Below are 27914 nucleotides of genomic sequence, written 5' to 3'. Positions count from 1 at the left end.
GTGCCCTCAGCCAATAATTGTTCGGGGGAGGATAAAACCAGTAAAAGTAAAATATAAGGATATAGAGAGAACCAGGGGGAACGGTCGATAGAACCTCCTCTTCGATCGGCACAGCCGCTCCCCATAATAGTAACTTTGTAAATTCCGATTTTATTTTCCGAATATGACCGGTACATACACCCACCATGATATCATTGCCCCCCCCCCCCCCCCAGCCCCCATATATGGTGTCACACTAAGCCACTGAACTAACCTGCGTTATATAACACTGGGAATATTATTGATATTTTAATCATCAATATTTTATTGGTTCCATAATTCGACGATTTCACTCCACTGTATGAAACTGTATTTTTCCCCACAAAATTCGACCGCAATAATGCCACCGGCCTTATCGTCTAAATGCACAGAAAATTTGATTGTATTATGAAGCAATGGGATATTCATATTTTAGTTCGTTTTCTTTAGGTTATCGACCTAGGAAAATAAGAATATACAAAAGTGTTGAGGGCGGTATACTTTGAAAACGCGAAAATCACTATACCACTTACTACTACCACCACCACCATCACAACAAAACATAGCAGCAGCGCGGAGTGTTCGTATATTCATTCATTTCGAGCGCAAAGGCTGAAGACCTCACCAGAGAAAACTGTCACGCAAAGTGGTTGGTGGAAATGTATTCATTCTATTCCCTTTGATAGACAAAAGGGGAGAAAAAGCATAATCTAACTGACGATTAATCAAAGAAAGCCTCTTCCTCGCTGTTGTGTGAAAACCGCTCCATTCACCGACTTCACTCAAGCGAGCACACGTACATTGCATCGCAGTTCCGACGTTTATACCCCCAACAAAACCCAAACAAATCTCTCACTCGCTGTTATTATATCCTACTTGCTTGTGCTGTGAGGAAGTTACCGGGTCGGATAGGGTCACATAGCTTGGTATCTGGAGCAGCTAGCAAATGATGGAGGGGCACTGGAGTGTACTGGTGCTGGTAGTTATCGCATGCCTGGGACCGCCCGTGTGTACATGTGAGTACCCCTTATGAATTTTAAGTACTCCCGTGCAAGTTATTTTTTCCCACGCTCTTGCTATTTCGGTAGAAAATATATACTCCAGAATATAAGATGGTTATTCTACTATTATTTCACTTAATGTTCTGTGTGATCGTATTTCCACTTCTCTTGGGTGTTCCAACCAATATTAATGTAATTATTCAATAATGATTCATAGATTTATATCCATACCATATATTTTGTTTTAGTTGGCCTAAACTAGAAATCCAATATGTTATCATCAATCATATTGCTAATCTATATCGTTGTTCCAAAAAAAATGTGCGAATCAACTCCAGCGGTCCGAGTCCTGCCACGGCACGTCCTTAGGCAAGACATTAATCTACAATTGCCACTCTTCGCCCAGGTGAAGTAAATGAGTACCCGGTAGCAAGAAATATCTTGAATGCTTTAGCTTTAGCGCCTTATTATGGCGGCTCAGCTGTACAGCCGGGACCAGGTAATAACACTTTGTATAACTTTAAAGCGTGGCAGAGTATAATCATAGTAGCTGCTCTATACAAATGGACATTTCATTATTATTATACCCCGGCATTATACATCCTAAAGTAAATGTGGTACATTCATATCTATGCATTTGATCACTATTCAATGTCAAGTTAAGATTACAGCCTAGGACTCATTATTAACTTGTGCTTAGGCTTTGGTTCCTGGTTTGAAGTTCCTGGTTTTGCCAAATCTGTGCCAAAACTTTTGTTTATCCATGGAAGTTTTGTTTTTAGAAGCTTCCGCCATGATACTGACAAAAGATAACAAATGTAGGCCTATACATACAACCCAGTCATTTTAAGTTACCTATGGAATATATTCATATACTGGCTTTGATAATACACAGGACTCCGGGAGTGGAAAACCACTGTTTTAGCAGTCATATAACGGAGCCATGTTGTTTGGCCTACCTAGCAACAACTAATGCATGTAATTTGCATTCTGACTATTAAAAAACAATTAATAGTAAGATGTGAATAAAATAATTCGTTTCAAGGCACTTCCACACAGATATATGCATACAATTTGATTAAATTACGAAAATGGGCTATTCCCTCTCTCATATTTTGTTTCCTTCAAAATGTGAATACTTTTATGATTGAATAATGTCATTATTGTTTATTCATTGCGTCATATTTGAAAACATTCGATATTTTTAAATATGACAGCAACCCCTTTAGAATATGTGATATCTAAACATGAATCAATGTTTACCTATAACAAGTAGAAGCATGTATGACATATCACAGGAATGATAGATCGATATGGAAGAATTAGATAACAAACAGAGATAAGAATTTGGACAGTCAAGTATAGAGAAGAATGTATTTATTTTCATGATATTTTCTGATCGTGATTTTCAACAGATTGTTGAGTCGGGCTATTCTGATTGAACTTGAACTTTAGACACCGCACGTAGGTCAATAATGATTGCGCAGAATCTATTGAACATGGGCGCTTTTGGGAAAGGGGTGTAATAACTAATATGATTGCGCAAAATCTTTTTAGCTTGAAGTTCTCTTCTGAGAAGAGGGAAGTCTTCGAGTATAATAGTTGGTAATGGAGTTCAGAAAGGATAATTCAGTCGAGGGCACGACGTTTCATTTAATCGTTGCCTCTAGCTTCCATATCTATCATCCACACACGCGAACGGATTTAAATTGTGACTCATTCTCCTGTAGTTCTCTTTCTCTCTCTCTCTCTTGCTGAAATTGGCACACGCTAAATAATAAAATCCCTTTAATTCGAGTAATTCTGAACAATATTCTATTTTTATTTGTCATGAAGCGACCCCTCTCCCAATAGTGTATCCCTTTTTAATTGAACTGCACCGATTGAAGGAGATGCACACCTCCCCCCTCCCCCCTCCCCCCTCTCCGAATTTATGGGAGTTAAGGGTCCAAACAAAATTGTAAACCTCAATCTATCTATAAAATGAGTAAGTCCTATATTAAACATATTGGATTGGACGTGGGAGTGGACATTACTTTCCGACAGGCAGCAGTTACTGAACTAAAGAAAGAACATTTTGAGCACACGTTTTTAAAGATTCGGCGAGACTGTACAGAATATTGCATCTTTGGACAGGCATTGAACCACGCAGCGATATCCTTGCCGAAATTTGAATCGGAAAGACACTTCACTTCCGAAACATTCTCAGTGGACCAAGCGGAAAGAAGATCCGAAACATTAACAAACTGATTGAAAAAGACATCAGCTTTATTGATCACGATTATGAGGAGTGGCTTTAGACAATGTCAATGGTTACGTTAATGTTCTTGCGAGTCAATTTGGTCATTATACAAAACATTGTAAAAACCTTACCTTATTCGTCGTCTCTTTACATCAGTATTATATCATAATACGTTATGCTATAATCGGAAGGCCTATATACTATTCAATTTAACTATCATTAGAAAATGCGTGAGAAGAATGAAGTTTTCAATAGTAATAGATTAGTTTAATATGAATATGAATGATAAAATACTATCGTCGAAGTATAATAGCTGTATAATAAATTCCATTTCGATAATTGTAGGCATATTAGATTTAGAGGTATATGTAGCAGCAAGGTTAAACCGCAAAGAAAAAGGTTGACCACCCCTTCCTCCTCTAAAATTGTATTTGAACATGATAGTTGTTGGGTTGGTACTTATAATATCTTTGGTTCTTGTGGTTACACGGTCAATACCAAGGGCCTTTTGGGCCAATACATTAGCCAAGAGTGGTCAAGAGTGGTCAATAGTGGTCGACGTATCTCCTTTGTGATGTAAACAAAACCCACATGGGTCAATGTTGTGATGACCACTCCGTGTGTTGTAGCACAGGTGAGGGCGATTAACGCGAGATACTTCAGATTTTGGCGCGGGTTTCTAAGCATCTTGGCGTGGGTTTGTTTACTTAGTCTCCATCCAAGGACTTTGTATCTTTATTTTGTTACCCAAGTCAATATTTTACTTACGGTGTGTGTTGTCCTTCTCTTCCTTGTTGTATATTCCTTCACCCTATCTCTCTCTCGCGCGCTCTCTCTCTATCTCGCTCTCTCTCTCTCTCTCTCTCTCACTGTTTACCTCCATAATTATGTTATCATGCCCTCAGAAAATTCGTTTTACAAAATAATTTTGGCAATGACCAAATATTGATATTGAATATGCGCCCAAGGACCTACATAGCCATAGGTGTACCCTGTAGCTTCTCATCAGTTGTAGCATGCACCCCCCTCTCTCTCTCTCTCTCCTTCAAATGTAAATATTACAACGTTCCTCTTTGTAAGAGGGATCCCTATTCATCAATGGGGGGGGGGGGTGGGCAAATCAGTAAAAATGGAACGCGGTGTCCCGCTATCTGTTGGCCCACTAATAAAACATGAGAGGCTTTTACCTGCGGGGTACTGTCTATTAAAATGCCACTGCACTACAGTACTAGACAGTGGCGAAGTACCAAATTAGTTCTGCGCTTTATCTGACAAAATAATTATGTCCTCATTTTCTACAACTCGCCTTCGGGCCATTCTTATTTTCAAAAGCTTGCATTTTTGGGGGTGTGTGGTATAAGTTGTGAGAAAAGTTTCGAAGCTTGGGATCTTCGCTATTTACTTTCTTGTCTCCCTTTCTTCCGTCTGTCTTTTTATGCTGAGCCGTTCTATTATAATCCAAAGGGATTGTTACATGTAATGCGCTTTGTATCTAAATCTTCAATTTGTATTACGTGAGGTTAAATGGTTTCTGAAGAGGCGAGGTAGGCATATGCTATTTCAGAGGTGTACAAAAAAGCCCAGACGGGTGCAAATGTTTACATATATAGTCCTATACTTGAATATGTTGTACGTATGGAAATGTATAACTCGCATTGCTAGTGTGCATTGAAGTTTAGACCAATTTCAAGTTCTATCTCCCCCCCCCCTCTCTCTCTCTCTCTCCCTCTCTCTCTCTCTCTCTTTCTCTTTATTCGTATTTCAAATTCAATGCTGGTCTCAACACCGCACATGCTGTATTGACCATATCCTTCCGTTATATTAACACAGAATATTAAGCGATAACATATGAATTTCCTCGTTTATTGGATCTATAGTTCATATTTCCCTTCTTCAAAAGGTCATTACAAGGTGAACGTCAACAATGACTGATTTGATATCCTTGCTATGCTATTGAAAGACTTTGATATTGTGTTGGCATAAGTTTACGTTTAGGCCAAACATGAACCTATACTAGGTCCATGGGCCAAGTAAATAACAACCTCCCTCCACCCTCCCATCTAGTCTTCATTACAGACTCTTATCTGACACTAAACCACAATCCCGAAAGCTTTGAGCAGAGCCTAGATATGACAGTGCCCAGTCTGGAACCTATAGTCGTCTCCTTTTGCAGACGCTTTTAGTTTTACACACAACTGACAATAGCATAGGGTATACGGAATCACTGTTGACGTTCACCTTGAAGTGACCTATTGAGGAAAAAAATGAACTATAGATCCCATAAAAGACGAAAATAATATGTTATCGCTTTAATAACTTCGATTTACCTGCAAGGTACCTACCCTCCCTCACCACCCCGCCCCGCCCCGCCCCCCCCCCCACACATATATATATATATATATATATATATATATATATATACACACACACGTAACGCGCATACAAGATAACACACAGGAAAAAGAAATAATAGTAAGGCTTATGTTTTCAAAGGAGTTTAATAAAACATGCAGCTAGGTACTATGAAGACACATCACATTACATGTCCATGTAGTAAAGATGAGTTTCATGTACTCCATTTCTTGCAAGTTCAAGATAGTATCAATTCTTAGCAACCTTGAAAAAGACTATTTCAGGAAGTCGTTCGATCCCCTGCCACGCCTACTTGCGGCGTGGGAAAATCTTCTTCGGAATGCGTTCCCATTCATAGCCTTGTCAGGCCTATTTGGAGTAAACCTCACTACTCTTAGTAGTAAGTCCATGACAATTGTTCACTGACCAAGCTCGTTGCATGGTGTACGCCGAAAACGTTGGTTACTCTCACATCAGTACCAAAACAAAAAACAATATACAAACCAGAACAAAATCAGAATTGTAATACTATTTTTAAAGAGGGGCGTGGCACTTGGATGTAGGCGAGATGAATGAAAGATGGAGCGAATCTACTCATGATAATCTCTAAGGAATGAAATGATTTAAAAAGCATCTTCTTCTAATGGGACAGTAAACATTTTGATACGTATTCTTCTATTTTAAATCGGACCCGACGCTGGTTCTCAGATCACGACCTTCACAAGTATTTAGAATAAGAGATGCAGACAACAGTGATAAACATACGATAACCTATATTCGGGATTTAAAGCCACTTCAAGTTTGACAGGCAATTTTTAGATATTCAAATCTCCACATAAAACAGATAATAACCAAATTTGCTGTTATTATCTGGAGTTGGGAACCATTTTAACGGCGGAACAATTATTTAATGTGAACGGGATACTCTTCTGAGTTCAAATTCACGCGTCGTTAAGCTAGGCCCGTTACACCATCGCAGTCAATGGGCCCTAATTTCAAGAGGGCAATCGTATGAATGGACTTTGGTATGCGGTCACACTAAAAAGCGTCACAAAAGGCTTTGAGGGGCATTTCGGGGGAAGGTCTAATCTGGAAATGGGCATTATAGGAGTGTGGTGTTGAACATGGGTAGTAGGTCCGTGTATTGACTAGTACTATTGACTTTCCTCGCAGTAGCCTGTACTCGCCTTATTAGCATAATCCCCAAACATAAACAGTGGGTTGTAAAGACAGAGTTAAACTTATTGCATGTATAGGCCCTATGAGGGAAAAGTACACAACGTATATGACTATGTATGACAATAACGTGTTTGAAAATGAAAATGATCATGCAATTGACTTTGAGTGTGATGGCCCCGAACTCTGCTTTCTTCACCTTTTTTCTGGCTAAAAGGGATTTAATCACATTTTCCAGGGGCATAGCTTAGCCGAAAATGTTAAGACGGGCACATGTTGGTGTTTTGTATATTATGTACCTGTATACACGATATCCCACTTGGGTTCAAAAGGGGACGTTTTTGTTAAGGGGGAGAGGAGAGTGGTTCATTTGTTTTGTTATGCTAGACATTAGCTTTTGTATATATTTTTCTTTCTTTCTGTGTTTGTTTTATCATTCATTTCAGAGGAAAAGAATTTTTAAAATCCAAATAGCCTCTATTAAAATGGGACCGGAAACTAATCTATAGTTTTGCTTATTCACGGGCTACATGTATCTATATACGCTTAAAAAAGGAAACAAGGAAACCTTTTGCTGATATTGCATTGAAGGTCAAATCACTAGAACTTGACGATGGAAAGGAAGGATATTACACCACTGGTAACATGCAAAGTGCTGTTAAACTGATTGTGAAAAGTAGGATAGCGAATTAAAACTTCCGGAATTCAAAAATATAACAATTGTTAAAACAGAAGGTAAAGTATATCACTAGACATGCTACAGACGAGAAGAACGTGTAATGAAGATTTCTGCATGGCAATGTCTAGTTTTTAGAAGGCAAAACAATAATACAATCAAATTCATTAGGTGTTTATACTGTATAGTGTATACCGCCTTTTTCCTGAATCTGTTGTAAGCTTCAGAGTTTGATTGACATTAATACAGGTAGATCCCATTAACAGATCGGTCGAGCCCATACAAATAGTTAATAATCCACATTCTCTTGCAAAATGGGACTTAAGAAGTTGATTGAATGAAAGAAGGATGTGATGAAGAATAGAAGAAAAGAACTAAAATCGTAGAAGGAAAGGAAATAAATAACTACAGAAACACCACTCGACTTAAAATGTTAGTTTTCCGCGAAATTAAACGAGTATAGACGAGATTGTGGTCATTAAAAATAAAATCAAGGACAATGAATGAACTTCATACTTTGTCTCATTGGTGTTTGCATTGTCTCAAGATTGATCCAGTGTTAGGTGGTTTAGCAATTAGCGTTTAGTTCGTGTGTTTGGCTACAGTATGCAAACTGACCTGAGAATGAAAAGAATGATAGTTTGTCGAAAAACTAACTCATTAGCTGTAAAACTCCTTTACCCTATTTAAAGTGCAGGATTTTAATAATTAAAGCCAACATTTTGAACCACAAGCCATACATGAGAGTGTATGCATGCTGAGTACATGGCTGCCTCTTGGATACATAAGTGCCCATGTTTTTTAGTGCCCTGCCCATCACTGGTTTGTTTGTTTTTGTTTTAATGTGTGTTTTCTTACAAAAAATGATCGATCACTGTATACATTTCAAGGTTCTTAAGCTCTTTAAATTAGTCATTCTTCTATAATCTTGCAAAATTCAATCACGTCATCAGCACTAATCAAAGTTATTGAAGCCAGGGTAGTTGGGCACAGGGGGCGAAGCCCCTCCCCCCCCCCCCCCTCAAACGAATCTGTCATACCTCTTATACACAGTATAGGTCAATACAATATAGTAAGTATGTGCCCCTGTTTAAGAATCTGTCTCCTTGCTTGCTTCACCTCTGCCCCGCCCCCTCTGTAGGAGAAACATATAGAGCCGCCTCTGATTATAAATGGACTCAATCTGCTCGTACCTTTGACTTTTCTTATATTTATAAGTCCATGTTTGTACAAAACTCTTACGTCAGTCATATCTTATCCGCATACTAGCTCCTAAAATAAAAATATAAGTATAAGGCTCGATTTACGTATTTTGCTTTCGAATGAAGATAGATGCATGACTATTATAATTTCAAAGTTATTGGTTTTGTTGCTATAAAAAGTCGAAAAGATTGTGAAGGAAACCAATGTTGCTCTTGCTTTCGTCACAGGGTCATGACTTTCATACGTATATCCTGGTTAATATATTGACGTATACCTCTGTATTAGACATAGGAGGTTTACTTTCGAATACCAATAGATTCATGACTGGTATTGCTAAATTCTCAATTAAGTAGTTTCGTTGATACCATACCTAAGAGGTATACTTTCGAATACAAATAAATTCATGACTGGTAGTGCTTACTTATTTCAAGTGGTATTGTTGACATCAAAGTTGAAGAAGATTTCCAATCTTTGATGAATGGAATACATTTTGCAATCTTTATTTTGTTGACAGCCATGAGTGTATAATTAATGTATACTTCGACCTACGGGATTAACTTTCGAATCAAATTGGTACTTGAATGTGACTCATAATTCTGTCATCTTTTCAGATTAATTCGTTGTTATCAAAAATGTAAATAATTATGAATAGAAAATAATAGTGTGCTAGTTTTATTATAATATATTATGATGATTCATTATCATTATATTAAATCCTTTTTTCGGTTTCTGTATACGCCTATACCACTCCTAGATTGCGTAATTGTTTTTCACTTTCGAAAATTAAAAATAGATGAGTGGGATCAACGCCACTGAAACTTATAAAGCCTACGTCATTGCATGATAGTAATGATACTTTTCTCTCATCGATATCATTGCATCATCGCAAAATTTGATATTCTTCCGCCCGATGAATTGATTCTTGTGAGGCTGTGACTGATAATTATGATAATCAGCATTAATGATATAGCGTTAATGTGAAGTATGATCACGGTATTATAAATGTATTGAAGATAAGGAAAAAACAATGGGGAAGGCCCGTCCGGGAGTAACACCCCCTCCCACCCCCCCCCCCCCCCCTCCTCCACGGTCGAGTCCCGATTTTGTGTTTGCTATACCTCTACACAGCAGGCATTTTTCTATAGAGTTCTAACAAAGTAAAACATGTAGGTTACTTTGAGTTTTGTTTAACAAGGACAAAAATAGATTTACCTTTTCTTTGTTCAAACATGGTAGGTCAAAATAAGAACCCGTCAAAGTTCAAACTAGATGTTGGTGCGAGTATCAGACCATACAATTGGCAACCTATTGTGTGTGTTTACTCGTTGTCGTGGCTTAATATTGACAGTATAATGCAAACATTATGATCCTAATATTGTGAATGTGATGCGACTTTCATCTAACCACCAATCTAAAAGGCCCGTCCAAGTTAAATTAATACCCCCTCCCCCCCCCTCCCACCCCTCCCTCCCATCCGTCAAAAGGTATGTACTGCAAGCCCAATCTTCGTTGACTTTATGCTCAGTATTTGTTTTTCAAATGAAGCTCTTACGGAAAAACAAACCCCGTAGGTGACTTTGAATTGGTTTTTTGAGAATAAAAAAATAGCTTTGCTGTTTTATCCAAACATAGAGGGTCAAAATTAAAACAAACTCCAAACTAGATATGGGTGTGAGTATCAGACCATTAAATTGGCAATGTATGTGGTGTTTATTCGTTATGGAGGGTTAATATTGACAGAAAGGGAGAGAAACAATATAAAAAGAAATAAGGACATAAAAGATACAGTAATGAGGTATATCTCGAAAGAGTGGGAAAATTTAAGGAGAGAAAAAAATAGAGAAAGAAAAAAGGAAAGGAAAGGAAAGGAAGAAATAAAGAGCACGATAGCTGTACAAACAGCCTTTAATTACAGCCTCAATGTCATACCAGCTTTTTCAAGGGTAAAACTTCTTCCGTTATTTCCCCGAACACTTTTCCATTTAATTATTAATGGATCTAAAATTGTAACACTACCGCCCGTGTAATTATTGTTGTGGGTGCCTCCTCAATCGTGAATTCATTGGAAACCAGTCAAAATAAGTAATTAAGGACGACTCATATTTAGTATTATGTAATAAGAACTATTAAAGTCATGGTTCATCATCGAATTACAAGTTCAAGCTGAAGTTGCGTTTGGTTTCGGGCATGGGATGGGATGGGGCATTTTTCACGGTAGAACTTTTATGGTAAAGAGCAATATTCAAGAATTCTTATCTTTTCTAATGATGTGTCTAAATTTTTCATTTTAAAACAATTTAAACGAAAGAAACAGGGATAGATTCACTAACGTTGACAGTTTTCTTCAGTCGTGATAAAAAAAAAATATTGGATGGCAGAGCACAATATCCTTCCTGCCGGGCTTAAAACCCAATTCATGAGATTTTAAAAGTTATTCGCTTGACAGATTTCCCCGCATATTGTCTGCAAAATCAACATTACTTGTACAAAATGAAGGGGGATTTCCAGATTTTATATTGTCTTGTTCAGTTTAATTGGTTATTGCTAGTTCGAAAAGCATAGATTATGAAGTAACAGATAGTCGAGCTTCCCTAAATTGAAAGTGCTCATAAACACCAGCCAGCCGAATGACATTACATCCTCATTAAGACATCCTTACAGGAAGCACTTCAAGAGATTATTCGTCCATAAATGTCGAAACAATCGCTATATCTTGGGGTATTCCCCCGTTTGTATAGTCAAGGGAATCCCATCAAGTCATGAGATGGAAACTATCATGATTATGCTTGTCCTATCATTTATATCTCTTTTATAAATAGGGAGTTTTTGTTGGTGGTCATGTGGGAAAACTATAGGCCTCTGGGGAATTGGAAAATTCCCGCAAAGTGTCTATGCATATAAGGCATTTCATCTACATTTGTCTCTCTCGATCCCGGAGTATTCAATTTGAGAAAGTTTGAGCAATATCCGATTTAAATAGGAAATTTTCAAAGTTATGAATTGTTAAAGTTGTCATCAGCGAAACACAAATTGCCAACACTGTGACGTATCTTGTGAGCTCCTATCCAATTTGCGCTGTCAAGAAAATTTCATAAACTTTCATTTTCTCAGTTATTGATGTGGGATTTGATTTGTTTCATAGGGGTTGTATCAAAAATACAAATTTTGGCAGTTTTTTTTAGTAGAGGGCAATAAGAGGGGAGCTTTCAAGATACGTCAGAGAGTTGCCTAGTAATTGTCTTCGATTGATCGCACCTTCAGAAAGAACTTTCTCATTTTGTTCAACAATTTTTGCTAATACTTTCACTGACCTGTTGAAATTAGGCCCTGTTATTTTTCGGGTTCAGGGTTTATGGTTTAGAGTGCCAATTTAACTTTTACATCTTTATAGGCTGTGGAGGTGTCGTGGTATAGTGATTTTGTCACTTGACTTTCAATCAAAGGTTAGAGGGTTCGAATCCCAGTACGAGACTAACGTCTTTTGACATGGCATTAATCCGCATTTGCCACTCTCCACCCAGGTGTAACTAGGCACCTGGCTATTGATGTGGTAATAATGAATTACAGGGCCCTCAGAAAGAACAGCATTGGTGCTGATAAGGCCTCCATGTGCAAACAAAATTATTATTATCATAAATCATTAGTCTCATTATCATTATTACCCATTGTCAAAACCCATCAGATCTACATGACTAGGAGAGAATCGAAACCTTGAGTTCCTTCCTCGGGACTTCCAACCACTCAATCTTCACAAGGTTGCTTTTTCCCTAAAATGAGGTCCATTTAGGAAATAAAAACTTCCGACTCCTGTGTCGGTTTCATTGAAGTAGTTTGATAAGTTTGATAAGCTTGTATAGTATATGATAAAGAGTATTAGGAATAGAAAGTGGATTGACTTATGCACATTTGTATAACCTGAGATTTCCCAGTAGACCATTGTTTTTACGTTCCTTTCTCTTTGTGTTATCCATTAGCAGCGATTGTAGGGAGAATCAATCTGTAACCCCCTCCCCCCTCCACCTCTGAAAATAATGTTGGTGCGATCCTTAATGATCGTTAGCATATCTCATTTTCCCCCGGGAAATGTATGTATTTTGTTCTAATGTATTGTTGCTCATTTCTGATGATAATCGGACCTTGAGGATTTGTATTAACTAACTTGAAACTTGAAACTTATCTCCAATATATTAGTACTTGTGTATTCAGAATTAAATTGTGAGATGCACCAAAAGCAAGATAATGGATGCGCAATGGCATGCTAGGCGTTAATTGTAGCACCATGAAGACGATGGGGGAGGGGGGGGGGGTGGGTGCACATTTAATGTATTTCTCTCATATGCTTTCTCTCTTCTTTCTTTTAGGGATTATTAAGATCCGTAAAACCCGCGAGAAATTCTTCAAAAAAAAGGAAGAATGATAAAATATAAAAAAATGAAGATAAAATAAATATATGAATAAAATGGATTTAGTTCCGAATGTTCGCAGTCGGGACTGTTGATGTGGTTCACACAGGTATTGTTTCATTCCGCTAGGAAAACAAACGAAGTAATGAAAAACAAAAAATCCTGTCACGAGTCACAAGCAACATTGATAGAAATGGCCCTTGAAGTTTGTTGTTGCGTAAATGAATCGCCATCCAGAAATGAAAGATGTGTTCGGAAGTCATGTGCATATTCTATGATTTCATTGCTATCCTTTGTCATTGAGGCCACATTGAAAAATTCACCAACTTTCCTTTTCGGCTTACATAGATAATTAATGCAATTTATTCAATATCATTTTTATTAATAATCACGTGATGTCATCTGTGTGGTTGGATTTAAAGCGGTTAGAGAATGTACTGTAATTTGTTGTTAACACATTCGATTTGATTTTCTTCATTTGTATCGACCCATTTGTATGTGAAAATACAAACACTCATAGTTTATATCCAATGTCAATGCCATATGAAAACGCTTCCGTTGAAATTTGAAGTCTCATTTCTGTTATGGTTTTTAAAGTTTTTAAAGTTTTTAAAGTTAAAAGTATTACAAGCCTATCATAATGTTGAAATTGATAAAAATATAGAAGTGTTGATTCTTTATATGTAGACCAATCGTATGTTTAAATGACGCATGGCCCCAATAAGGCAATACGGTGTGGGTATCTGATCCACGTCAACGTGGTCAAGTCAGTTATTGCTGAATTCTGAATGCTGAAAATTTGTTAAACAATTAAGATAAGATGCATTTATTGGTCTTTTGCGAACACAAAAGAAATGTTGTACTGACAAATTGGTTGCAGAGAAAAATACAATTGCAGCGAACATTTGATGATATATAGATATATAGGACTAAATTCATGCATGGTCTCCAACATTAACATTTCATATTTCGAGAAATTTTCATTTAGGATCGATTCCATTAGCATCCATAGTGGATGCACCAACCATTTACCATTGTACAGTGTACAGGGGCGTACGCAGGGGGGGTGTTTTGGGGGTTCAAACCCCCCCCCCTTTGGTATTTTAATGTATGTAAACCCCCCTAAAAAAACCTAAAACCCCCCCCCCCTTTGGCTTTTTTTTATTTGTTATTTTTTTATTTAAAAAAAGAAAAAAAAAGAAAAAAAAAATTATACCCACGGCTAACCTAAATAAGGTGACCTTACCCCCCCCCCCATACGTAAAAAAATGTCAAATTTTGAAATTTTGAGACCAAAAAAAAAAAAAAAGTGTCCGCTTACCCCCCCCCCCCCCCCCCCCCCCCCCCCCCCCCCCCCCCCCACTGAGCGACTTTTCTGCCGGCTGAGTCGTTGCAATTTTTTTTTGAGCGACTTTTCGGCCGGCGCGATTTTCAAATTTTCGGGAGCAAAATATTTTAAAACCCCCCCCTTGAAAAAATCCTGCGTACGCCCCTGACAGTGTATATAGGTTTATGTTGGTCTGATGATGTGTCCTTTTCTGCAGAGGTGAAATCCGCACAACTAAAACAGGAGGCGTTTATGTCCGTTTGATTTGTGTGTTACGTTTAGTTTTATTTAAAGCATTTACAAGGAATTTCATTTTGTAACTGTTTATTTGTGTTTTCTCTTAAATTACAGACGCCGTTACCGTGACAACGGTTGCACAAAGGTCAGCTGTAGAGGGCGCCGACGTACAGCTCACTTGCACCTACACTCCTCACACTACCCCCGAAGACTTCGGTTACCTGGCGTGGTCGAAAGACGGTTCCGCATTCCTGACCTACGAATGCGAACAGTCATGCGGGCTGCAGGCATCAACAGCGACCTCACCGGGCAAGTACGACCTCAACGTTGACACGACTTCGAGTGGGAACCTGACGATTTTCGGGGTGGGGCTAGACGATGAGGCTACGTACATGTGTTCTGTGTTGACCAGTGACTTGGTCGTGTATTCAAGCACAACTCAACTCATCGTAGATGGTAAGTGACAAAAGGACGTAATGACCAGAATGTCAGATAGTTCCTGACCTCTATGACAAAGTTCAAATGGACATAGTGACCAGTATATTTTTGTCTGCGTGTAACACCACCATTCCATTCCCGACATGTTTGAAGATTTCAATGTAATTATCTTTTGGTCTTATTCTTTTTCTTCCCCCCCCCCCTTTTTTTTTATCCAGATAGTCAGTAAAGAGATTTGTACAGGATTTATTGTTATGTTTTGTTTAAACCAAATTGCGGATGGGTACTCCCTATCAAATAAGACCGGACTATGTAGATTATTTCCCCAATTTAACCCATTTACCAAAATTGTAAGCACCCTTCCAAAAGTCCTCCTATTCATCAAATTTGAGAAAGGAAACCGCCTCCCCTAACTTTTGGCCAGCTGTACACGCTACTCATTAACATGCTCTCTGATAATAACGAACCTCCTTTTCTTCCGAAATTCAGTGGGCTAGCCGCAGTGAAATGTTTATCTTTTACCGAATTCCCACACTTGTAGATGTTTAACTCGGAAGTGGTGTGCAGAAATCCAACAACATTGTTGTCTCACCTACCCTAAAGTCAATATTTTGTTGAGATCGTGTGTTCCACTTTGGCGCTGGTGACCTCGTAGATAAGAATACCTTGGTCTAAAGTTGTTCAAAATAATACTGAATACAGTGGGTGATCGGGAGGGGGCACATGCCTCTCCATCCCGGCTTATGAATAATAAAGCACAATGTGCATGATCATCACTATACACATTTGTCTAAATTCACCCTTACACTGTCATAATTATATAACATTCATGGATAATATGTGCCCACAACTTTCTGAAAACAGTATGAGTATTGTATTTTCATTCTTCCCTTGAACAAGCATATGTCATAACGTATGCACGGTATTACATGGTTTTCTCGCGGACATAGTTTAGAAGGGATAAAAGCTGTGAAGGAAACTTTATGGAATAAAGAATGTTGAATCAATTAAACTGCAACTAGGAAACTCAAAGGTCATATGTATCTCCGTTCTTGGTTTGGCCATATGTCTGTATTGATTCAATGCTTGTGATATTGTTTACATTCTGCTAGACAGCGTTTTTCAAGTTTAACTTCAAATTCAAAACATTTTAATGAATTTCTTTTCACACAAAAGAAGACATGGTATTGCAATATTTACAATAAAAAATGATCGGATGTGACAGACTTTCCAAGAAGCACGATTTTGTTGGAGATGCCAAACAAAACATTAAGCATTACATTTCAAAGAGAAATAATCACATGTATAATAATGAGACGAAGAAGAAGAAGAAGAAGAAGAAGAAGAAGAAGATAAACTGAAATTGATTCATGATTTTTTTTTAACAGAATAGCAAAGGGACTCATTGAACATATTACTAATTATAATAACATTTCAACAAAATTACAACAAAATGTCGCATTATCATGATATTCCTTAAGTCGTTTCTTTTCTTCTCCTTAGTTCCAATACAGGGTCTCGTCGTCTCAGACTTCCGGACGACTTCGTACACCAACAACTCGGTCGTCCAGATCCAAGGTGATCAGTCGTATCAGTTTCGCTGCTCCCTCGCTCTACCAAGTAAACCCCGCGTTGCCATTGAATGGGAGGGAGAGCAAATCAATATCACGATGGGCGATCAAGTCGACGAACCGAGCAGCGACGATAGCGGGCTGGTGACGTCATATCGCGTTGTCCACGTGACCCCGGGAATGCAGGATTCGGGAAAGGTTTTACGTTGCTCAGCATCGCATCCCACGACCGGTCAGGTGGTGGTATCCACCGTTGTATTGGATGTACAAGGTATGAAATTGTTTGCTCTTCTACCAAACAACTGATGAGGGATGATTGAGATATACAGATCACTCAAAGATATGTGACTGTACTATTATTTTCTCTCTAAATGTACAGTTTATATTCATTTTTTTCTTTCAAGAAGACTTGTTGTCTAACGAAGAAAAAAAATATACCAATAATATTCTATATTTTGACTGCGTCGGGCATACGTCTGACAACATCTTTTATTAAAGAAGTATGCATACAATTTGGATAACTTAGTTAACTGGTCTACTGAATGCAGTATTGATGATGATGATGATGTTGATGATACGATGATGACGACGATGATGAAGTTGATGATGGTGATCAGGCCTAAAGAAAATAAATGTTGACATTGTCATTTGAAGCATGAGACTTTTCTCTAAGTAAACGTCTTAATACATTGTCTAAATAAAAAAAAAGACTACATGAATGTAAGAATGTTGTTTGTCCTCTGTTTGATATCACAGTATGCCCGTCATCTGTTATGGTGCACGAATGCCCGACCTCGGTCAATTCTGGCGACTCGGCAACCCTCGGCTGCCGTTCGGCTGCAACCTCCCCTCCACCCGTGCTCTATTGGCTGTACGATGGCGCTCGGGTTGACAATACGTCATCCGAATTCAGGGCGACGATTGCCGAAGATATTGCGAACGTCCTTTCCTACACCAAGCAGTTCGAGAAGGCAGATTTCAACAAGGAGTTCGTATGCTGTATTGAGAGCACGGCAATGTGCAGCCAACTTTGTTCAGAACCGTGCCGACCAGATATTCTATGTAAGGACAGAAAAAAGGAAATACATGTTTTCTTTTAGAGCTTAAAATAGTATAAGCAAATGTACAAAATGATTACGTTTGACAAACATAGGTACAATGAACAACAAGATTCTAGTGTTCAAATGCGTTAGACCTGCCTCATAAAATTACCCCAAGAAATAAAGAAAACCTATCTTGTTGTGTAAAGGTTGACTGTTGAACTTCATTATGGTATTTTAATCTCTTTTTAAAAGATGGGAGGAAGTGATATAGATCCTTCAAACAAGCAAAAAATATTTTGCATACAAAATAACGATATTAGAAGGGGATACTAAATATAAAGAACATAGCCACCAACCATTCTTATTACTGGAGGACCAACTATCTTGTTGGGGTCTTCTAATATTATCACCCCTAAATTCGTCTCATATTTCTGGAAAAGGCGCCAAAGCTTACAAAATACATTGTTTTCCTCATTTTGCCGAAGGATAATTATTTTCCCCACGAAACGTAAAATATAAAAAAGGTTAACATTTAGATCAATATTATCAAGTTTAACAATTGATAAAAAGTGATGATATTAAGGGTTACATGTATAAAAGTTAATACATGGTTGTTTTTCTTCGGAAGTGCGTTAGTTAGATATTGATTCTCATGTGATCTACCTTTTTACAAAAAACACAACAAATACATGATAAAAACAAATTTAAACTGAAGGCAACAAAAAACAATATATCGAGGTTTCTGTATATAAGCAAGACCATAGTGAGAATACGCACAATAAACCTGACCAAATCCAAAGTATTTTGCATGTGGTAATAGACAGGAAGCATGTGATTAAAACAACGAATTATTTGGCATGCTCGACCTCCATGGCATCCAGAACATTTTTAACGAAAATATAAGCGATAAATAATGATAATCGTCATTATTGTTTTATGAATATGTTATTTTAACAGCATGTCTGTTTGGCACATTTTCTCCATCCATTGTTGTAAAATCATTTACTATCACTTACTATCACTAACTGTTTCATGTTGATCGTGGGCGGCAAAACAATGACATTAATATGTCAATGACGTCGTTGAAATTGAAGATCACAGATATTGCGTTCTTTTGGGGGCCTGTATAGGAAACTTGTGCTCTTTTCTTATCCAGTTAAAACATGGCTAGGTTTTGGCTAATGATCGGCCGGTGGCTTTTTTGAGAATCATATTATTTCGTTGTAGAATCCAATAGGGAATCAGATTGGCTGTAAGAATCTGTTGGGTAAATGTCATATTGGACTCCATACTGTAGAGACAAAAGACATCCTAGTCTACAAGACCGACATTGACGGTCTCCTTGTAGAGCCAAAAGAAGAGATACGAGAAGGTCCTCAAAACGGACATGGTGGTCTCTTAATCAGTGGTCTCGTGGGCCATCTGCCTTATGGCCTACTTTGCAGAAGGTCTGCGAGACCGGCTTTGTAAATCCCATGGGCTGGCGGTCTCGTGGGCCATTTGTCGGTCTCATTTGATGTAGCTGTAGAGAGTAAACTTATAGGGTGGTATTCTCGAAAGCGGATTAACTTTAGTCCATGGTTTAATCCACCGACTAAGTATGGAATGCCAAGTGTCTATATGAATATGTTTTTTGAATAATTCAATCAGTCACTAAATTAAAATAAAATGTAATAACATGATTAATAAACAACAACATAACTGTGATAAAATTATGTTATCATGGTAATTTAGGGATATGTATCAAATTATTCAAAAATATATGGACACTTGGCATTCCATACTTGGTATGTGGATTAAACCATTGACTAAAGTTAGTCCGCCTTCGAGAATACCACCAAATATGATACTGCGAGTGTTTGTTCTCAAACGGCATTTCCCCCTTTTCCCTCCTAGCTCCTCCTTCGGATGTCACGGTGCACTCCAGGATACCCCTTGACAGCGTGGTCGAAGGGACGCGGGATCTCGAAGTCAACTGCACTGCAAGTGGTAACCCGATGGGGGCGTCCTACACCAGCTGGACGCGTATAGACGAGGCCGGTAACGTTGTTGGACCGCAGCGTAACGCGCCGTTGAGGTTCGACGCGGTTAGCCGTGCTGATGCCGGGATGTACCGATGTACGGTAGACAACGGTGTGGGGTCAAGCCACTCGACACCTACAAAGGTCATCGTTTACCGTAAGTCTAGTATAACAGATCTGCGTAATCAAAACAAAACAAAACAATCAAACAAATAAAGATAAGGAAAACAACAAAATATTTGGAACAGGCAAATGTCGAAAGGTGGATCGAAATGATGCTGAACTTAAACTTTTTGCCAAATAGGGCTCAATGAATTGTCGTAAATATTCAAAAGATAAAATGTTGTGGTACATGACAGAAGTAGAGCTGTTACTCTTCATTTTCTATCGGTGAAGATAACCGAAACTCAGTTATTAAATAACAGGTCAAGTAGAAAAAGGTCAAAACCTTGGTTCATAGTATGAATTTGGCTCCAAAATGTCATGGAGCCACTGCAAATTTAATTTTGTATTTAACTCTTGCTTGAAAATCTAATTTGACGCTGTGTGCAGAAACCTTTTCAGATATATGAATTTGTCAGATATTGTAAGTAACATTCTTTGATATGTCATGCCATTTCGAAATCCTTAGAATTTTCATTCACCCTGGTACAGATGCTCCAAACACCACAAACGAGCAGGGATACCGTGCCCATGGCAACGAAGGTGAAGCGATATCGCTGACCTGCATCGCGGAAGCGAAACCCAAACCAACCATCACGTGGTACACTCCCGATAACCGAACGATCACCGATCCGTCGTCTGTGCTGGTCAAACAGACGGACTACTCTACCCACGTGACCAGTAACCTGCATATATTCAATATCGATCCCGCCATCCACTATGGAAGCTATCGATGCCAGGCGGAGAACGATTATGGAAGATCCGAGATTTTTGTGACTCTAAGCGGAAAGTGTAAGAAAAGGATATTAAAGGGTTGTCGTGTTCATAGATACATTGAGGATATCTGAAATAACGGGAATATCCAGCGAATTGCTGGTTGAAAGGCACACCAGTTTTGAAATGCCTCTACTTTCATGTTTTTGACCTAAGCTGCTCTAGCTTTACGTTCTACCTGAGAATATCAAAATGGCAAAACATGTGTTTGTTAGAATGTTTGTTTGGCTTTTGTCCAGAAAGGACTAAATATAATTTTTTTTTTAATTCGGACAATTGTTGGGGTAAGATGCAATAACTAACATTAAGTTCGTCCAAATAAACTACATGCAAACTCATCATCCACATGTTATGTCTCTCTCAACTGCAGCCAAACCGTCCCCTCCCACCGCTGTGCAATTCAACCAAAAGGTCACCACCGATACTTCTCTGACCGTCGTCTGGCAGCCGGGACACGATGGGGGCGCAGTTCAAACATTCACCGTGACGTCATGCCTGGTGGGAGCCAATCAGAAGTGTTCGGTCTACCGCGGTTTAAACGATACGCGGTTCGAGATCCTCGCACTGCAGTCGTACTCGCTGTATGACGTCACCGTCACAGGCGACAATGTTTTCGGAGAGAGTGAAGCGTCGCGGCCTGCTCAAAATTCCACTGCTCGTAAGTTGCTTTTTTATAAAAGTTGCAATCCATTTTTTTAGGGGGCAGAAGGATTAAAATGGGTGATACAAATGTTGCAAATTGTTTGTGAGGGTTTTTTTTTTTATAGTGTAACTCTATTGTCAAATAAACATTTACTTTACTTGCACATGTATTAAAGAGAAATGTTGCTGAGCTAACGCCATGAGCATCCCTGGACGGTGTGTGCGCTTTATTTTCAAGCGTACACTGTAAGGATTTTTTTTATAAATCCGCATTTATTGACGGGAATACTATGGGAAATGCTTTTAGAATGAACAATAATCATTTATGTTATAAATCTATCCTAACACCACGTGGCGGTGTCTTCATTGACAAACCTCTATTTGCACTTTTAATACTAGCAAGATTGAAAGTAAATAAATAACACAACATTTGTGATCAGGAAAGGGAAGACAAACACTAGAAGATATTTGAGAAGTATGTCATCAATATTATAATGTTTGCTGATGCGTTTTTTCTTATTTTATGTTCTTTCAGCATTGTCACCTGATCGACTAGGTAAGTTTCACATTTTTATTTTGCTTGAAGTTTATGGTCCCATGCCAACAAGCACACTTTATGCAGCGTAGTTCATCGTTTGTTTTATATGAAAGCTATTAACGAATTCATTTTAACAATGTTATGAAGAGCAAAATTAAATAAAGACATTTCTTAATCTATATAGCCCTCGATCCAATAGCAACGTGTTCCAAAGAATGTGTATAAGACACGTGTCCTTGTGTCAATAATATTTGTGTACCGAACGTCGAATCTTCAGCAATTATTGTCATTATAGTTTGATATGACTTTCATCCAAACCTCTTGTATCTTAAACCCCAGGTGTGGTCGCCACTTACGACATCGCAACCGGCTTCATTACCGTCAAGCCCAAATCGAACGACACCCGACCACTTCCCGACGACCTCTGTTTTGGCCTCGAGGTCAAAGTGATCGTCGCTCGACGCGAAGACGTATGTCTGAAGCTCAACGACCCCTTCCGGGTCGAGACGGAAGTCACGGATTCACAGATCTGGGTGCTGAGCTGTGGGCGGGGCGTGTGCAGCGAGGCAGATCGTGTGATGTTCCCTCCCTTGCGTAAGTAGCAAATTATGTGTGCCATTAACGAGCTGAATTTCATACTTTCTGAGGAACAGAGAAAAAGGTTAATTGGATTTTATCTGCCAATGATTTTGTCTATTATTTGTTAGCAGGTTTACATAATAAACATTTTATCATATTGAATTGAATTGATATGTCCGTGCAGGGGCGTACGCAGGATTTTTTCAAGGGGGGGGGTTTAAAATATTTTGTTTTTGTTTTTTTGGAGGGGGGGGGGGGGGGTGAGCGGACACTTTTTTTTTCTTTTTTTTGGAGGTAAAAAAAAAATCGCAACGACTCAGCCAGCCGAAAAGTCGCTCAGTGGGGGGGGGGGGGGGGGGGGGGGGGGGGGGGGGGGGGGGTAAGCGGACACTTTTTTTTTTTTTGTGGTCTCAAAATTTCAAAATTTGACATTTTTCTTCGTCGGGGGGGGGGGGGTAAGGTCACCTTATTTAGGTTAGCCGTGGGGATAATCTTTTTTTTATATAAAAAAAAAAAAACAAAAAACAAAAAAAAACAAAAAAAAACAAAGGGGGGGGGGGGGGATTTAGGTTTTTTTAGGGGGGTTTACATACATTAAAATACCAAAGGGGGGGTTTGAACCCCCAAACCCCCCCCCCCCTGCGTACGCCCCTGCGTCCGTGCATTTATCTCACGTTTACTTTTTTTCAATTCTCCGTCAGTATCTTAATTATATTGCCTTTTGTGATCAACTGTTAATACTGGTAATGATCATGGGCAGGGATAATGCGATGAGGACTAGTTCTGATATTAAAAGTCTCGTTTGAAAACCACATTTTCTTGTGTGCTAGGCACACAGACAAAACAAAATGTGTTTTGTTGCTTAAATCGTATGCAATTACTGTAAAAAAAACTTTGTAGATATATTGACTGAATTGTGTTATCTTCAACGGTCAAACTTTGGCATGTGTTTTCCCCGACATGTACAGTACAATAGTTTTGTCCTCTACCATTTCGTGCCCTTTTATCAGGCACACGACTCTTTCTTTTGGGATACCAAGTAATGAAAATTAATATCCATTCATCATAATCACTGTGTCCCATTATTTTCTCGACAGCTGTGGAAAGTACATTGCACGAAACCAATGACCTTGACATTATCAGCCTGGTCGCTATCGTAGCGGGCGCTGTCGTCTGCCTGGTCGTCATCCTTATTGTATTCGCTGCATGGAAATGGAATAAGAACCGAGGTACGGTATATTTGTATAACAGGGCCCCGTTTCACAAAACTTGTCATCAGTGACAAATTACATTTCCTGTTATAAGCTACTGAAATCCTTGCTTCTGATTTGGTTATCAGCAGATTTGCCGGGCAGATTTGTCACTTATTTTTGTCATTTGTCATTGAAAAAGGGCTTTGTGAAACGGGTTCCTGATCACTCTTCCTCTAAAAGAAAGACAGAATTGAATTTAAAATATGAGCAATATCATCTCTTTGTAAGCCATATAATTCAATATAAATGAACGAAAAGATATGAAAAAACATTAAAAACAAATCAATGATCAAAGATGAAAATGAGATGAAACACAATTTTAAAAATAAATAGAATATGCCTCTTTACAAGTTGATTGGTGATCGCCTCATGCCCTATTCTTATCAATACAGCAAATTTTATTGAAATTTTTGCTCTAGTTCAAGAAGTGGCAAATGATTTGTTCCTATTATTTGTTTGCTAAATGCTTTGCTTACTATTTCCCGGCTAATTCATATTTAAGCATGCTTATATTTTTTAAAGATATTTTACTTGTAGTTCCATGGTACATAAGGTGCATACTGTAATGCGAAGCATGGGGTGGTTCCTATTAGAGACTCTGTTGTTTTGTTAAAATTATAAATCACACCGTATATTATCAGGAACAATACAGTATCACTATAAAAACTTCCTTTCTGAATTATGCAAAGATGACGTCTTTTAGATGAACAATGAACTGAACATCTCTTTTGTTCAAAATTATCACACTATATTAGATTTATATGAAAAACAGACATCCCTTCAATGTTTCAGAGGTTCTAGAAATGAATGATGCTTTCTTGATTAGATGAATGTGTTGCAGGCTGTTTTGATTAAATTCGCATTAACTTCATGCTAATCTGATTTTAAAGCCTATCTGCACTAGTTTGGCCAGTATGGACTAGACATCCCTACAGGTGGTTATCTCATCAAATCAGCTGTCAATTAACATTGAAAAAAGGGGACCATGGGGATCAACGGTACCGCTTAGGCGTTGTTGGCTGTATGGAGGGCGCAAGTAGTGCAGTCCCGCTTTAAGAATGCCATTAACATGAGAATCCTACCCTTGCCCTTGGTTCACAGGCCCGATGCTGCATATGCAGATGAGCTCTCGCAAGCTCCCTACTTTACCGCGAGGAAATATTTCTGGCCCGCCCTCACCGTCGTGCCAAGAGGCAATGGAGTCTCAGGTATTAACAATTAATATTTAGGGAAAGTCATATATGAATGCTAAATATTGTGCAAGAATACATCATTAATAGCGTTTCATATCTAAAACCATTTCATGCAATTTGAAATTCAAATTTAAATTTTTATTTAAAAGACGAGTGACAAGATATAATATTAACTATTATATTCAAACTTGATTAATTTGCCATTAGACAATTTATTATTTTGCCATCAAATTCGTATATAACTGATATTATGCAACTTTTACTGATCAAGTGTCATTACATAAACGCTCAGAGGTAGATGCTAAACATAGAGCAATCCAAATTAATTACATAAATATACATGTACTGCATCATTTCGCCTCTGTAATAGTTCAATTAATCTGGGGGGGGGGATATAATTTATTGAATGTTCAACAGCGTTTTTTTGTGAATATAGATTTACATTTTTTTGGATTTAATTTTCAGGTATACGACGGATTAGAACTGGGATCCATGAACCCCTACATGCACCCTTACGCCCAATCAACCCTTCCTGCCAACAAACAATGCACACCGCCCTCTAGCGGCGCTCCGGATTCCGATCTCCGATATGGCGACAATAAGGACGATATCGCTATACCGCCACCAAGCGGCGAGAAAGTAAAACAAAACCACATCGATGGCACCTACACAACAACGCTAACAAGTTACCTACCGATGCGCTCTCCGACCGTTTTGAAGAAGTCCGTGCGCAAACCGAGCAGCCCCGCTGACAAGTTGACGAGCGAGTCTGCGTTTTCGTCCGTTGGGAATAACAATAGTGCACCGGAAAATGCCGATGTTGAAACGGCGCTGCTCGTGGATGTCGGAAATGAGCGGAGGTCGCCGAGTGATAGCGATGATGGGTATTACTCGGTTCCGAAGAGTAGCCGAGTAGCATCGATCGACGAGACAACGCCGGCACTTGCCGTCTACTGAAGCGGCGATAGAGCTTTAAAAAGAGTGATGAGCATTTGTTTCTTTGGTCAGGACTTGCATCTTAAAAGCAATAAATATGATTGTGGGAGTTGGTGTATTTGAAAAAAAGTCTTGAAGAGAGCATGGGCATTATGAATGCACAAACAAAAACGCATGTATGCGAGGTCAGGTTGTATTTATGAAGCACTGGCTGAAAGATTTGAGACTATAGGAAGTATTGCGACCATTCATACCATCGAGGATTGAATCTGAATGAGAGTAGGTCCCGTTTCGTAGAATCTCTAGCCAAGACAGGCTTATAATTTTAAGGTTTCAGGAAATATCTTTGAAGATCTTGAAAGCACTGAACTCAACATACGTAACATAAATAACACAAATTCGTCTGAATAAGCATTCCTTAACATTGCATGTTTACACAATTTGGTGAACGAAGGCAAGTGTTTGTAATCTTCACTAGTCATATAGAGAAACATGATTTACGATGACATATTGCAAATCAATTTGTAACATGGCCATTGATAACCAGAGTCTTAAAGCATGAGATAACTTTCCGAATTAGTTGAATTTATAATAATAATAATAATAATAATAGCCTAATAGTCCACTCCAAATTTTATTAAACCGAAACGGAAATTCTTTTTGCCCAATTGATCGTGAGCCTGGCAGCCACTGAGCAGCGCCAGATCGACGTTGCTCTATCCCTTATTGTCAAAAGAAAGATCATTTTTAAATCTGATCTTTCCACTCTATTAATCATTTATAATCTAAATTACACCTAGGCACGGTAGCTTTCCTCTTATTATTATGCCATTATACTTGCAAAACATTCCACTTGCTGATATGTTTAGGTTTTATCGAGTATATTGCGTTTTTACAATTTCTTTGTTTATTGCGATCGCAAAGATTTTCGTTAAATCAACCGAAGGTGAATTTGATAGCCTTGTTCGGCACCTATTGAAATGTGCGAACTCTTAAATGATCTATTACGTCGTACAAACATGATTCGTATGGGGTAGGGCAGTGGAATTGCCGTCTGACTTGATTTTACCAAAGTCTTTGCGATGTTCTTGTTATAAAGAATTTTTATAGATAAGCACGTTAAAACAAAAGCCTTTTTATGCAAGAAAACAGTATGCCAAAATGCCAAATATTGAATATGCATTTGCGCGTTGTACCCTGCCATTTTTGTTACATTCCATTTTATGTCCTTTTCTATTAGGTTATTCTAATATACATTCCTTCCCTTTTTAGAGTATTAGAGTTTCTCTATATTACTCACAAAATATTGTGATCATAATTATTATTAAATTGCTATTTTCTAATGTATCATATTCTGGTGATTGATGACAATCAACAGTACTACTTACGTTGACAATTCTTTGAAAATACATGTACTAATTTATCAGTCGTCTTATTTTGTAAGTTTTATGAAAATAGTAGACAAGCGTTTCGTTTTTCATTAAGACTACATCAGAAATAAAAACTGATGGTTGTTAAATCATAATTTTGTAAGAAAACTGTTGTAAATAGTGATATATCATATTTCAGCCTATATTCACATTGTGTACTGTTTCACGACATTTCAAATATAAAATACTCGGTCTGCTTGAAGCTAAACTGAACTTTCTGCTCTAGCGAACTGTGTATTGCACATCGCTATCCTATGGCTACCCAGGACTCGATGCGAGAACCAACAGCAGTTACGCGGGAACATACTACAAAAGCTGACCCGAGATGGCGCTAGAGGGGAATTTGCGGTAGTCCTTCTAGTAGAGTATGACTTTAAGCTTATTGTATCTAGAATGTGGAGCATAGACATGAGAAATGAGATAGGGTTTCATGTAAATAAACAATTTAGTATGATTATAAAATGTAGAAAGCGAAATATGAAAATATACATCCTTGTGAGCAGAATTCACAAATATTGATATTGAATTGAATTAACCTTTGTAGATTATGTACATTTTGTAAATGATAAGGATCCTGGTCCAATTTTAAAGTCATTTCAAATGACTTCTTGTACAAATATAAACAATTGTAAATACATGTAAACGGCAATTATATACAGAACAATTAAATTTTGCATTGTAATCACTGCTATCAAAATA

General features: G+C 38.2%; 1 protein-coding gene across 3 annotated transcripts; it reads left to right on the top strand.

Annotated features, from left to right (window-relative positions):
* Positions 1-580: 580 nt before the first annotated feature.
* On the top strand, positions 581-27914 carry LOC580285 (titin). Of its 3 annotated transcripts, XM_030977960.1 has the most exons (12): positions 585-1034; positions 14750-15091; positions 16577-16915; positions 17401-17706; positions 19584-19865; positions 20363-20662; positions 21015-21302; positions 21822-21842; positions 22164-22418; positions 23501-23632; positions 24758-24864; positions 25315-27914. In XM_030977960.1, exons 1-12 carry the CDS (start codon positions 965-967, stop codon positions 25804-25806), a joined length of 2934 nt encoding a protein of 977 aa, XP_030833820.1. In that variant the 5' UTR covers positions 585-964; the 3' UTR covers positions 25807-27914. The 3 variants fall into 3 exon arrangements, with proteins under 3 accessions (XP_030833822.1, XP_030833820.1, XP_030833821.1); XM_030977962.1 differs by lacking the exon at positions 24758-24864 and having other exon boundaries at positions 581-1034; positions 25315-25531; XM_030977961.1 differs by lacking the exon at positions 20363-20662.

The sequence above is a fragment of the Strongylocentrotus purpuratus genome, unplaced genomic scaffold (assembly GCF_000002235.5).
Source record: "Strongylocentrotus purpuratus isolate Spur 01 unplaced genomic scaffold, Spur_5.0 spur5_scaffold_1, whole genome shotgun sequence".
Lineage (NCBI taxonomy): Eukaryota > Metazoa > Echinodermata > Echinoidea > Camarodonta > Strongylocentrotidae > Strongylocentrotus > Strongylocentrotus purpuratus.
Note: the sequence above shows the minus strand (reverse complement) of the source record. Positions and strands in the feature narration are given on the sequence as shown.

Bases quoted from the DNA above. Each gene is read 5' to 3' on its own strand.
- LOC580285 (XM_030977960.1), top strand. From the start codon at position 965: ATGATGGAGGGGCACTGGAGTGTACTGGTGCTGGTAGTTATCGCATGC. The intron at 15,092-16,576 runs GTAAGTGACAAA...TCTTCTCCTTAG, and splicing joins AACTCAACTCATCGTAGATG to TTCCAATACAGGGTCTCGTC. The intron at 19,866-20,362 runs GTAAGTCTAGTA...ACCCTGGTACAG, and splicing joins TACAAAGGTCATCGTTTACC to ATGCTCCAAACACCACAAAC.